This window comes from Poecilia formosa, unplaced genomic scaffold (assembly GCF_000485575.1).
Source record: "Poecilia formosa unplaced genomic scaffold, Poecilia_formosa-5.1.2 Scaffold142, whole genome shotgun sequence".
In the NCBI taxonomy this organism is placed as follows: Eukaryota; Metazoa; Chordata; class Actinopteri; order Cyprinodontiformes; family Poeciliidae; genus Poecilia; species Poecilia formosa.
Window position 1 is genome coordinate 602,486 of NW_006800081.1, and position 13,967 is coordinate 616,452.

The window sequence follows — 13,967 nt, forward strand, 5'->3', positions numbered from 1 at the left end:
AATGTTTATATGTCCCTACAGGTGTGTTTTGTGTTGAGCTCATCCAGCCAGACTCAAAGATCGTTCAGCCTGGAGGGTCTTTGAGCATCACCTGTCAGGTCTCTGGTTATTCGTTGACCGATAGCAGCTAAGCAACAAGTTGGATCAGACAGCGTGATGGAAAAACACTGGACTGGATTTTAACCATGTGGTACAATGGGAACTTAGCTCAAAATAATGCTCTGAAGAACAAGTTCAGCAGCAACAGAGACACTTCTGCAGGAACAATAACGATAACAGCACAGACTCTCCAGCCTGAGGACACAGCTGTTTATTACTGTGTCAGATACCGCACAGTGCGACAAAACACCAACATGCTCACACAAATACTCAGTATGGCCTGTTTAATCCTAAACATGTATCGCGTGCAAGCAGTAAAGCTTTGGCACTCGAGAATTTACTACAGTAAACCGACCACTCTGTTGATAGAAACTGCCTTGCAGTTTCTATCAACAGATAATAGTGTTATTAGTGTTTTTAGTGTTATTTTGTGTTTAGGTTTTTCAGTGGGCATAAAAAAAAATTAAATCACATTTTTTATTGTCCAAATGAGTAAATTGCTGTCATTGATCCTTTATTTGTGAGGAATAAAAAAACATAATTGCACAAATATTGATTGAAATAGTTAGTATAGGAGTTAATAATCAGACACAAAAAAAGATTTGGAGGATTTTTTGGTTTCTGACACTATACACTCCCTGGGTCAAATTGACCCGCGAACATTATTGCTGTACCTCAGAAACGAACATAACAGGAGGGTTAAGCCAAACAATATTGACCTTAATATTATTCAAATTTACTGCACAGTAGTGTAGCTGGTTGCTCTGTTGCCTTGCAGCAATCAGTTCCTGTCTACATGGCATTTGGATGTTCTTCCTGTGCATGTGGGAGTCCTCTCTGGGTGCTCCAACTTCCTCCCCGTCCAAAAACAAGACTGTCTCTCTAAAGTGTCCTTAGGAGTTGATGTGTGCATGCATGGTTGTACACAGCCTTTTGTCCGTTAACAGGTGGACATAGGCACCAGGCCTCTGATGACCCAGATAATGGTTGAACAACTTTACACAAAAATCTTCAGAGAACATGAAGCTAGAACCCTAATGTTTACTATATTTCTGTGCCTTAAGTTATGATATCTGAGCACATCCATTAGTCTGAAAAATAATCAGAAAACTAATAAAACAATTCTGTCTAACTTTGTTTGAAATAATATATTCTAAACAGCCTTTGTGAACTCATGAATATAATTGAGCAATATTTATGAATCTAAATCTAATGTCTGTAGTTTTTGTTGGATATTGTTATTTTGCATTTTGCCCTGTGGTTTAAGTTTTTGTCATAGGGTTTGTCGCTGTGATGGGCTGGGGGGCACAGAGATATACACCAATACAAAAACCTCATCTCAAAACTCTGAGATTAATCTGCTTAAAAGGCAGAGAAAAAGACAAAAAATCACCTATTTAAAATTTATGCGTAAAGTAAGACAATTCTTTAATAATTTTATTTTGCTAATTTACTTAGACTATTTTTAACTTACTATTTAATATCATACAACACAGATATTACATCTAACCTTATAATATTTTCAGCATACAAATCAAATTAAACTGAAAGTTTATCATAAACTTTTCTTACAAATCTGAAAGTCTTAGTCTGCTTTATATGATTAATGTGTATTTTTCTGACCATATGAGTTATTGCATTATTTTTATTTATTTATTTATTGCTTCATGTTTTTGTTGAGGGAGTCCATTGAGATGTAGCACTGTGATGCTCTTGATGTTTGGGGTAAAGGAACCAGAGTTACTATTGAAGCAGGTAAGGTCATTTTAAGATATGATTATTTATTTCTCTTTGATTTTGATTGAGTTTTCTTATTCCCCTTTGTGTTTGATTTCAGACAGATTGTGGAAAGAAATGTGTGGTATTGGAATTTTATCTTGCTTCTAGAAGAGTGCATGGAATGCGTCTGCATCGTGATAGTAGTATTTAATTAATTTGCTAAATAAACGATATGTTATCTTTAAATAAAATAAATAAAACAAATATAGGATTAAAACTCGCAAGTCTTGGAAGTGAAAGTAAAAATAAAGTATTTTCGTGTTGTTGGTGCTGAGATAGGTTTATTGTGTCTGTTTGAGTTTTATGAATTAAATGAACAATTAATATATGATTTCCCAGCAGCTTATCACGTTACTTAGTGCATTTATGCTCTACTGAAATTTTAAAAACAAAGCGAAACATTATTTCATTTTTAAATAACTGTTCAAAAAGCAAAACAGTTGTAACATAGAATCATCAAGGTGCAAGTTTCCCGTTTTATTTTAAAAGAAGCTGGTGACAGTTGTTTCCTGAATGTTATCCGTTATGTCTATTTATTTGTGTTGCACTTTTATTCTTATCAACTGGTATTTTTTTAAGGATTTAAGTGTCAGTTTGCAGAAAAAGTCGTTAAAAAGTGATTTGTTTATGGTTGTAACACTAAAAAAATAAAAATAAAAAAAAACGGGTGGCGAATTCAGGAGGAAAAAATCAAAATCTTTTTTGATTTTTTTTTTTTGTTTTTTTTTGTCGTGTTTAGTGTTAAGTTTAAAAAAAATTGAGCACCTCTATGGATAATATCATGGGAGAGCAATTTTAGACTCCAATAAAACACGTAACGGCACATTCTACTGTTTCATATTTTATTAATTGATTCGGCCATCTCATTAATTGTTTGTTTCATATAATTCGGTTGGTCCGCTCATGTTTTCTGTAATTGTGCGGCCATAAACACTGTTCGTTTGTAACATAACTTTAAGCTGAATATTATGACATTTTTGTAATCGCTACAATTTACATCGTTATATAAGAGATCATTCCTCTGGTTCTCCGTGGTTCTTAGATAGATTGAAATAATAGAAAAAAAAATATTTAGAAAACAGATACATAAAAAATCCTGCTCATGGAAAGGGTACCAGATTTCTTTACTTCTGTCGAAGGCGTGAGACATGCGGAGTAAAATCAATTCTCTTTTCTCTCTTGTCATTAGATGTCTTCGTACTTTACATTAAAATTCCGCTGGACAAATATGCGTAGATTGGAGAGATCCAAATGCGTCCGAGTAGAAACACCGAGGAGCTCCGAGTCCTCCAGTTTCTCCCCGTGGTTCTGGTCCCACCTGCAAAGACGGAGCCATTCTCAGAAAGTTCTCAGTTTGAAAGCCGCTCTCGCTGATTGAAATCCCGCAGAAAGCAATTTAAATGTAACTTGAAGTCAAAACCAAACTGTGCCATGAACGCAAAAGCTCCATTAACTCGGAAACAGTTTTATATACAACCCAGTCTTTTTTGTTTCGGACATGAGGACAATGTAAAGGATCCTTGAAAAACTCGTCAGTTATTATTCTCGACAGGGTGAACAAGTTTATTAGATTAAAGACGTGCTTAGAAGTACATAAAATGTTTACATCTCATCACGTAAAACAACTTTACTGCACAGGAACATTTTCCTTGTTTTAACAGTTTTAGCATGCAAACATGTCATCTTAAAATAACCAGAAGAGTATACAATACACATAACAAAAAACAAATAGAAATTCTTCCCATTATTATTGGACTTCTTAAAAATGTCTGCAAATTCCAATAAAAAATATAAATAAATAAATAAATAAACAAATAAACAAACATTATCCTGTGCTAACATAAAAATACAACATCCTAGCAAATAGTATGCCTATTTTGGGAAAGAAATTGGCTTTATAGTCCCGCAAAGGGGAAATCGAGGTGAAGCGGCAGCATCAGGTTAACGTCCCGTTAAGGTGTCAAAAATATCAAAAATAGAATTAACAATATCATCAAAAACAACAACAATAATAATAATAATAATGTACAAAAAAACAGAAAATACTGTGAGTTGTCAAAAATAAAAATCAGACTCACAATCCATTTGAAATGTAAGTTTAAAATGTTTCTTAAATTGTTGTACTTTTGTTGACAAANGACAGACTCTGACAGAGTCTGAACCAGTGACTAAAAGACCAGGAGAATCCCACAGACTGACCTGTACAGGCTCTGGATTCACATTCAGCAGCTATCCCATGAACTGGGTCAGACAGGCTCCTGGGAAAGGACTGGAATGGATCGCTTTTGTGCACACGTATAGTACCAGTTTCTATTACTCCCAGTCTGTCCAAGGCAGATTCACCATTTCCAGAGACGACTCCAGCAGCAAAGTCTATCTGCAGATGAACAATCTGAAGACGGAGGACACAGCAGTTTACTACTGTGCCCGAAGAGACACTCTGACAGATGTAAACAGGAGGCTAATACAAAAACCACTTCCTCTATTCCTGACAGTGTTTTCTGTATCAGCCTTCAAGGACTTGAACTAACTCTGAAATGTGCATAGTAATAATACTGCCATAACTAACTTATGGAGGCATACAAGAACAGTTGGGTTTTTATTGAATTTAAAAAATGATCACATATTAGTTTGTTTGATTTTATTCAGTATACAATATCATTTACACTAATCCTGCAGTAATTTATGTTTTTCAATTAAGAAGTACACATTTTACTTTCTTTTATTGATGTGGAGTGAAGCTGTCCTGTTGAACAGTGTTTTCTTTTGTTTTGTTCTTCATAAATCTAATTTCTATAAATTAATGTAGTATTTTTTAGTTGTAAAACCATAATTTAATCTGTTTTAAGGGGCAAAAATAGATTAAATCAATTACATTTTTATAGAAGGGTTCAATTTTTATAGGACTGGCTTAGGTTGTAACATCTAACCTGGATTTTCAGAGCAATACTTAAAACATGGACATAGTTATAAATTAGTGTTAGATCAAATAAAAACAGATGTTCTGGTTAATCCTGAATCCAGAGCTTTTGTTGAGAACTCCTTCTGACCTCAGATGAGATAAAATATAAGTCAAGTTGATTAAGACTGACATAAAAGCTTATTGACATAGACAACAATGCACATCACATTATGAATATTACACTAGTGAAGCTGTGTGGGAGAAGATGATCTGGTGCAGTGGAGACTCCTGAAGGGAGGAGCTGAGAGAGGACTTGAGAAACACTTTGACCACAAATTGACTTTGTAAAACACATCATTCCTCCGCAGAGCAACAACAAAGACGTTTCTCTCTGTGTCAGTTTTAAAAGCAGCACAGTGTGATATTTACATATTTACAGTTTCCAATCAACACTGAGTTACTCAATCCTCGTGATTTTCTGATGCAAATCTGTAGTCTGTGGTGTATTTCTGTCCTGCTGAGGAGTCTCGTAGATCTACTTTGAGTGAAGCATCAGAGGTCACATCATCAAGATGAGGAGACTCACTCTTCTGCTGCTTTCTGTCACACTGCATTGTATGTTTTCATGCATACTTCAGGTTTATCTCATCTATATTCCCTTTTTTGAATACTTTTAGATCTTCTTTTTCTCCTCTTTCACTGGAACAGGTTGTAGTGGTCAGAATATGGAGTCCATACCTTCCAGTCCAGTGGTGAAGAGACCAGGAGAAAGTCTCAGTCTCTCCTGCAGAGGATCTGGGTTCAGCTTCAGCTGCTGTGTTATGATCTGGGTCAGAGAAACTGCAGGGAAACCATTAGAACTGCTTGGCACCGGGTTCTCTAATCCGAGTTCCAACAGGTATGCCAGCAGTGTGGGAGGACGTGTTGAAATAAGCAGAGAAGACAGTAACAGCGTGGTGTACCTGCGCCTGTCCAACCTAAAACCAGAGGATTCTGCAGTTTATTACTGTGCCAAAGAGTCAGCACAGTGGTTCATGAAGTGCAGAGGCTGTACAAAAACCCACCAGGGTGGCAATAGAAGCTGTAAATGGGAAATGACATAAACACATTCACAGAGACACAGTATGTGAACACATTGACAACAACAGCTGTTTGGTTTGGGAAATCTTGTTTTTCAGGGGTTTTTTATGAACAGGTGTTTTATCATAGAAATTCATAAGATGAACTACAACCATAGCATCTGAAGTACACAATGAAATACCTAAATTCTAAAAATTAAAATTAAATATTTTTCTTTGATAAAGAAATATATTCTAAAAGTTTTGCTTTTTAAATTTTCCTTTTCTTTAATTGAAACGGTACATAAGCTTTTAAACTGCCAGAGCTGTGAAATAAACTTAAAGCAGCAGTGTTTTTTTTTAAGTACGACCTCCATCATTAGGTCAAAGTACAGAACTTTTAAAAATGAGAATCGTTTTGTATCTGGTGATACAAAATGATGTTACTCTGACAGATTACAACTTCTTGAAAATATATATAAGGGCTCTTTCTATCTCTCGGTCTTCTCACTCTGCTTCTCTTATATAACACTGGGAAATGTTACTGTTTTACTATAACAACCATTATCATTTAAAGGTCATAACAACTTTCATCAATCTGTCAAAAAAATGATCTGGGGATTGGTACTACTGCCAATCTCCATCAGTCAATTGGCGACGAACTGCATCAAACACACGGCCAACATCCAGGGCAATTTAGATTTTCCAGTTATTGTAACATTCATCTTTGTAAGATCTGAGAGGAAACCTGCATAATGACAGTGAGAACAAAAAAAACGCCACATACAAAGGACCTGGCGAGGAGCGGAAATGCAAATTCAGCATGTTTCTCCATCACTCAGCTATAAAGACCTCCTCAGACTGTATCTTTTACCACAGATCATGTTCCGACTAATTCTGCTGCAGCTGCTTCTGGCAGCAGGAAGTGAGTATCCAGGTTTGCTAAACCACTTGATGTTATTTTGCACAACTGATTTTTCAGAAATGTGTTTATTTTTTCAACAGGTGTGAGGTGTGAACAGCTGACACAGCCGTCATCCGTAGTTTTGCAGCACGGCCAGCAGCTATCCATCGGCTGTCAGGTCTCTTATTCTGTGGGTACCTATCACACTCATTGGATCAGGCAACCACCAGGAAAAGGGCTGGAATGGATCGGAGGAGCTCGTGTTGGATATGCAACATACCAGAAAGAATCTCTAAAGAACAAGTTCAGTTTCAGCTTGGAGTCTTCCAGCAACACAGCGACTCTGAACGGCCTGAATATGCAGCCTGATGATACTGCTGTGTACTACTGTGCCAGAGAGTCACAGTGATACAAAACATTAGTGGAGCTGTTCAAAAACCCCACAAAGCCTGAGCACATGATGAAGCCAGGAGAGGGAGGCATTCTCACCATATATGTGATTTCAAGAGCTTTTGAGAAATGCTGTCCTCTAAATGTGCACAGTAAAGGTTGAGAAATTAAGTTCTTGTTTTATAACTGGAAATCACTGAAATCCATATTATGGACTGAAAGCAAAATCATGTCTATGACGTCAAGCATAATAAAAGGGAACAATAAAAATGCTATCAAACAAGGCAGATTCATTACATTTATTATTTGCTTGTTGACTGAGAATTTATTTCACTTAGTTTATCAATATGGTGTCAATGAACAACAAATAAAAATGTCTGAGTACTTTGAAGAAAAACATAAATGTCCAATTTAAATCCAAGGGATACCAATTACATTTTAATCAAGTTGATGAAAACACAAATACAAAGCGGTTTTGTTGCAATCAGACCCAATTAAAAAAGAAAAAAACTGAATTACTGAAAAAAATATCCCAGTACTCTGCAATCCCCCTTTACTTGAATATCTTCAAAACTTGAGAGAGGAGACACTCCCTCTGACGGATATGATGCAAATCTGCAGTCTGGTCAGGGTATTTCTGCTGACTTACTCGTCTACTGTGTGAGGAAGATCAGAAGATTAGTCTCTAACTTCAGGATGATGAATTCTCTCAGTGTTGTGCTGTTTGTTGTCTTTCTTCCCTGTAAGATGTCTTGCTTTTATAAGTTGTGCAGTTACTTTCACAATTTATAATTGTCATTAATAACAGAAAACCTTTTTTTCTTTTCTATTTAGGTTTTACAGGTCAGAGTATGGAGTCCATTCCTTCCAGTCATGTGGTGAAAAAGCCTGGAGAGACTCTGAATCTCTCCTGCAGAGGATCTGGATTCTCATTTGATTGCTGTAGCATGCACTGGATCAGACAACCTGCAGGAAAAGGACTGCAGTGGATGGGGCGTGTATACAGTCATGGGAGGACAACAGAGTATTCCAGCAGTTTTCAAAATAGAATAGAAATCACCAGAGATAACAGCAACAGTGTGGTATATCTGACATTCCCCAACCTAAAGCCAGAAGACTCTGCAGTTTATTACTGTGCCAAACAAGCACAGTGTTAAAAGTAGGTGGAGAGGCTGAACAAAAACCTGACTGAACATCAGAAGATTATTCTCTGATGTTCTTAGGCTGACCTTATGGTGGCAGTGTTGACTAAGAGCAATATATTGGTAAATCAGAAGCTGATTCCATTAGTTTGTCCAATATTAATTTTCCAACATACAGCATTTGTTTATAATTGAAACCCATCAAGTTTAAGTTATATTTCTCTTATAAATTCCCTTAAATCAGTCACTTTATACAATTGCACCTGAATTAACTTTCAGAAATTAAACTTTCTGTACCACAGATACTCCCTATCAGGAACATCCTTAAACAGAGGGCATTATTACTGCATAGAAAGTTAAAGAAATACTAAGTCAAACAAGCAATTAAAACATTGTTTTTGCACATAATCAATGCAAAACGTCACACATTTATTATCAACTCCAGGAAGAAATGGTTCCCCAACATTTTTCATGCCCATCTCAGTCTCAAGAGCTGAACCTTACAGAAATTAGAGAGAAATGATTAGGAGAAGAATCAGGACAATCTGTGATTGTGCAAAGAAGGACAGTCTAAAAATAGATCTAATTTTAAAAATGAGATTAATGTTTCATAATCAAATGTATTCTTTTGTCTTCATGTCATTACTCCTTTCACAGTTTGCAAAATATTCATCACTCAATACACAGACACAGGTACAGGTCAGTAATACAGTCTTGCATCAAAATCTCTGATAATGTTTGAGAATATATATGCAAAGTCATGTATAATGAGTTTCATTCGTCCCTTGAGGTGGAGTCAATGCAAATCTCTTTCCTCTCCAACCTACTTATCCGGCTGCTTGGAGCAGAGCAAAGAACAGAGCGCAGTCTGGTTAAAATGATGATTTGTAAGACAGGTCTTCTGCTTTTGGCCTTTTGCCTGGCAGGTAAAAGTTTACTCTGCTTTTGATCTGAAAAAAAATGTCTCTGTTATCAGTCAGACAAGCTGAATAAGCATGCTATGTTTATGTTAACAGGTGTTGGTGGTCAGACTCTGACTGAATCTGAACCAGTGCTTAAAAGGCCAGGAGAATCCCACACCCTGACCTGTACACTCTCTGTTGACAAATTTGGAGACTATTGGATGAACTGGGTCAGAGAAGCACCTGGGAAAGGATTGGAATGGGTTGCAATTATCAGTTTTTGGGCTGGAAGCGAAAAACACTACTCTCAGTCAGTTCGAGGTCGGTTCACCATCTCCAGAGACAACAGCAAACAGCAGGTGTTTCTGCAGATGAACAGCCTGAAAACTGAAGATTCAGCTGTTTATTACTGCGCTCGAAGTGCACAGTGATCAAAGTTGGTTTGGTAGCTGTACAAAAAGATGCAGCAACAAGTCAACAAACCTCAAACCTGATGTCTAAGTTTGGTGTAATGAAAGAACATTTTCTTTCTTCTCCATTAATTAATAAACATCTGTCAAACTGACAAAGGTACTTTTTTTATTATTATTAAAAATGCAAGGAAGCATGTGTGAGACAAAAATGTGACAGAAAAACAACAAACAAAAAAATAAATGTTTCCTTTTAATTTTTGGGCAATATGTGGATATAAATAAAAATGGTTTTGTACATTCAGCTCCTTTTTCCAGTCAGTGAAGTTAATCTTTAAGAGTAAACACCCACCACAGTCCAACAGTGTTAATGTAAATCATCAGAAATAACTTTGACCCTCCCTCTCATGCAAATCAGTGAACTCCTTATAGTCCATCTGTTCCCTGACTTTTCTCACTTCATTTTCAGCATCAGAAACTTCCAGCTTCAACATAATGAATTTGTTCAGTTTTGTGTTACTTTTTCTCTGTGTGTCATGTAAGACATTTTGCTTTCTTACTTTATTTCATCTTTATATAGCTTCAGCTTTAAATAAGGTAATAAATGCATAATATTTTGATATTCTCTGTTTTCTTAATTAGGTTGCAGAGGTGAGAGTATGGAGTCCATTCCTTCCAGTCCATTGGTTAAAAAGCCTGGAGAGACTTTGAGTTTGTCCTGCAGAGGATCTGGGTTCACATTTGGCTCCTATGGCATGAACTGGGTCAAACAGCCTGCAGGAAAACCACTTGAATGGATGGGGTATATCTATACACATGGACGTAACACCGATTATTCCAGCAGTTTTCAAGATAGAATAGAGATCACCAGAGACAACAGCAACAGCATGGTGTCTCTGAGACTGTCCAATCTAAGCCCAGAGGATTCTGCAGTGTATTACTGTGCAAGAAGAGCACAGTGACGGAAGTGGGTGGAGAAACTTGAACAAAAACACCAAATGAACAGTGGTGGTAGTATGAAGCAGCTGTGGTAGTATGAATCACTACGTGGTAGTAAGAAGAATAATGCTGACTAAGTGGAATGTTATTTACACACAGAGTGAGTCCAGGCCAGTTATACACCTACGTGCAGACATATTCATCCTTAGGGCAATGGAGAGGAAATAAATAACAAGCAGATCTTTATAGTGTGAGTAGAACGTTCCAAAGAGAGAACATGCAAACTCCATTCAGAAAGGTTTGCGGTCGGAGTTTGAACCCACAACCCTTTTGCTGCAAGTCAACATTACATTACTGTAGCAGGAAAATGATTATTATCATCTCTTCATTTTCTAGGCAGATGAACTGAAGGAAACCAAATTGTGCAGGAAACCAAGAACATGAAAACTGAAGTTTAACACTTAAGTTTTAAAGACTATACAGTTTATTCAACTTGGAGGTATCAATCAATCAATCAAATTTTATTTGTATAGCACATTTCAGCAGCAGGGCATTTCAAGGTGCTTTACATAATTAAAGAAAAAAAAAAGACAAAATTATTAAAAACATAACACAACTTAATGCTGTAAGTTTATCTGTCACAAACTCACACATTTAGGTTCAAAATCTAAAACTTGCTAAATGTATTTGACTTAAAGTCTAGAAGATAGTAGACACAACTAAATGTGGTTCAAATGTTTTACAGTGTGGGACTGATGTTACATTACAACTCCCAGTTAGTTCCAGGGTGGGTAATATTTTAAACAATTATTTTGCGAAGTATTAACATAATATTTGTGATAGTAAAACCAAAAGCTGTAGCTTTGTTGAATACTGTTGCCTAGACTTTGTGCTGATGGTGGTTTAGGTTTTTGTATTAGGGGTTGTCACTGTGATATACGGGGACACAGAGATATACACCAATACAAAAACCTCACCTCAAAACCCTGAGATTAATCTCCTTAAAAAACCAAGAAAAAAAACAAACAATAGATCCTCTTTTTATGATTAGTACATGATGTAAGAGCTTTGTTTTATGTTTTAATTTGATATGTTTATGCAGTTTTTTATGACATTAAAAAGCATACTGTTTAATGTCATAGAGAACAGATATTACAACTAACCTTATCATCTTTTTAGCATACAAAACAAACTAAACACAAAGTTTATTTTAAGACTTTCACAGAGCGCTAAAAGGCTTAATGAAATTTATAGAATCAGTTTCTTTTTTTTCTAATTTTGTGCATTGTTACATTATTTTTCTGGTGGTTCATGTTTTTGTTGAAGGAGTCCATTGAGATGTAACACTGTGATTGGGCTTTAGACGTCTGGGGTAAAGGAACCACAGTTACTGTTAATTCAGGTAAGGTCATTTAAAAATATAATTTTCTTATGATATATGTTGTGATTTTTTTACTCGTCCTTGTTTTTGATATCAGGCAGATTGTGGAGAGAAACATGTGTTATTGGTATTTTTCTTGTTTTTTTAAAAAATGCTTCTGTTTGATATAATGCATTATTTATTTCATTTGATAAATGTACACTATAATGTTATCTTTTAAAAACAAAAATTAACATAGGTTCGAAAATTGTAAATCTTAGGAGTAAAAGGAAAATAAAATGTAATTGCATTGGTTTATTTTACAGGTTTATGATGACACAATGTGTCTGAGTTTTATGAATTAAACGATCAATACATCTGAAATGAATTCGCAGAGGCAACAACTGACTTTTATTTACTATGTCTAGGCCTACTGAGATAATGTATATATTTTTAAAACTCTTCAACAAGCAATAATGACAATCATTATCAGATAACATTTTCCCCTTGAATGTTATTTTAAAATAACCTGGTAGCAGTTGTTTCATGAATGTTCTCCGTTTTGTCTTCTGTTGCACTTTATTCTTATCTCGTTTTCCTTATTAATTTTAAGGGTTTAGGTGTCAGATCGCAAAAAAGTACCTTTGAAAAAGAGAGTTTTGGTGTGTGTATGTGTTTTTTTTTCTTTTTCTTTTTCTTTTTTTTATATATATTGTAGAAGAACAACGGGTAGTGCGAAGTTTAAAAAAAATCGACAGCAGTATGTTATAGAAAATGAATCTTTAGGAAAAAACAATGTCAGGCTCCAGTTTGCGGCTGAGCCTAATCTCTTATTGAATAAGCCGGCTATATCGCTATACATCGGTAATAATTTGGTCGGATCCTTTCATGGTTTCTGCATTTGTGCGGTGAAAAACAATGTTCGTTTGTTTCTAGCACGTAGTTAATAGAGTCAGCATAACTTTAAGCTGAAATACATTTCTGTAATCGATGCATTTTTCGTCGTTTTATATGAGATTCCTCTGGTTCTCTGCCGTTCTTTTGAGATTGAAATAAATGTATATTTTCTCAAGAAACAAATACATAAAAATCCTGCTCATAAATAGGCCACCAGATTTATTTACTTCATTCCAAGGCATGAAGTGACATACGGATGTTCGATCTTCCCAAAATGAAATAAACTCTCTCCTCTCGTCATTAGATGTCTCCGTATTCTATACAAAAACGAAAAAAAAAAAAAAAAAGCAAACAAATAAATACGCGTAGAGAAGTGGAGAGATCCAAATGCGTCCGAGTAGAAACACCGAGGAGCTCCGAGTCCTCCAGTTTCTCCCCGTGGTTCTGGTCCCACCTGCAAAGACGGAGCCATTCTCAGAAAGTTCTCAGTTTGAAAGCCGCTCTCGCTGATCGAAATCCCGCAGAAAGCAATTTAAATGTAACTTGAAGTCAAAACCAAACTGTGCCATGAACGCAAAAGCTCCATTAACTCGGAAACAGTTTTATATACAACCCAGTCTTTTTTTTTTTGGTTTGTTTTTTTGTGTTTTTTTTTTGTTTGTTTGTTTTTCGACATGAGAACAATGCAAAGGATCCTTGAAAAACTCGGCAGTCATCATTCTCGACAGGGTGAACACGTTTATTAGATTGAAGATGTGCTTAGAAGTAGATAAAATGTTTACATATAATGTAAAGAACTTCCCAGCACAGGAACATTTTCCTTGTTTTAACAGTTTTAGCATGGAAACATGCCAGAAGAGTATACAATACACATAACAAAAAACAAATAGAAATTCTTCCCATTATTATTGGACTTCTTAAAAATGTCTGTAAATTCCAATACAAAATAAATAAATAAATAAATAAATAAATAAATAAATAAAAATTTCAGTGTGTTAACATAAAAATACAACATCCTAGCAAATAGTATGCCTATTTTAGGAAAGAAATTGGCTTTATAGTCCCGCAAAGGGGAAATCGAGGTGAAGCGGCAGCATCAGGTTAACGTCCCGGTTAAGGTGTTAAAAATATCAAAAACAGAATTAACAATATCATCAAAAACAAAAACAACAACAACAACAACAA

The 13,967-nt window shown here is 35.6% G+C and overlaps 1 protein-coding gene, 1 long non-coding RNA gene and 1 gene segment (V, D, J or C); 2 read left to right on the forward strand and 1 right to left on the reverse strand.

Annotated features, from left to right (window-relative positions):
* The window catches only part of LOC103145434 (uncharacterized), a 277,103-nt gene that overhangs the window by 171,667 nt on the left and 91,469 nt on the right, over positions 1-13,967 (forward strand). The window lies entirely within an intron of this gene.
* LOC107837447 (uncharacterized) overlaps positions 4,247-13,967 on the reverse strand; it is an 88,498-nt gene continuing 78,777 nt past the window's right edge. Inside the window, exons 3-4 of the long non-coding RNA XR_001663448.1 lie at positions 5,652-5,657; positions 4,247-4,318 (exon numbers count right to left, since the gene is read on the reverse strand). This is a non-coding gene — a long non-coding RNA (uncharacterized LOC107837447). The remainder of the gene's footprint in view (positions 4,319-5,651; positions 5,658-13,967) is intronic.
* LOC107837430 (Ig heavy chain V region 6.96-like) lies at positions 8,294-9,677 on the forward strand. The segment is given in 2 exon segments: positions 8,294-9,200; positions 9,291-9,677. Coding segments are annotated over 2 exon segments (483 nt in total).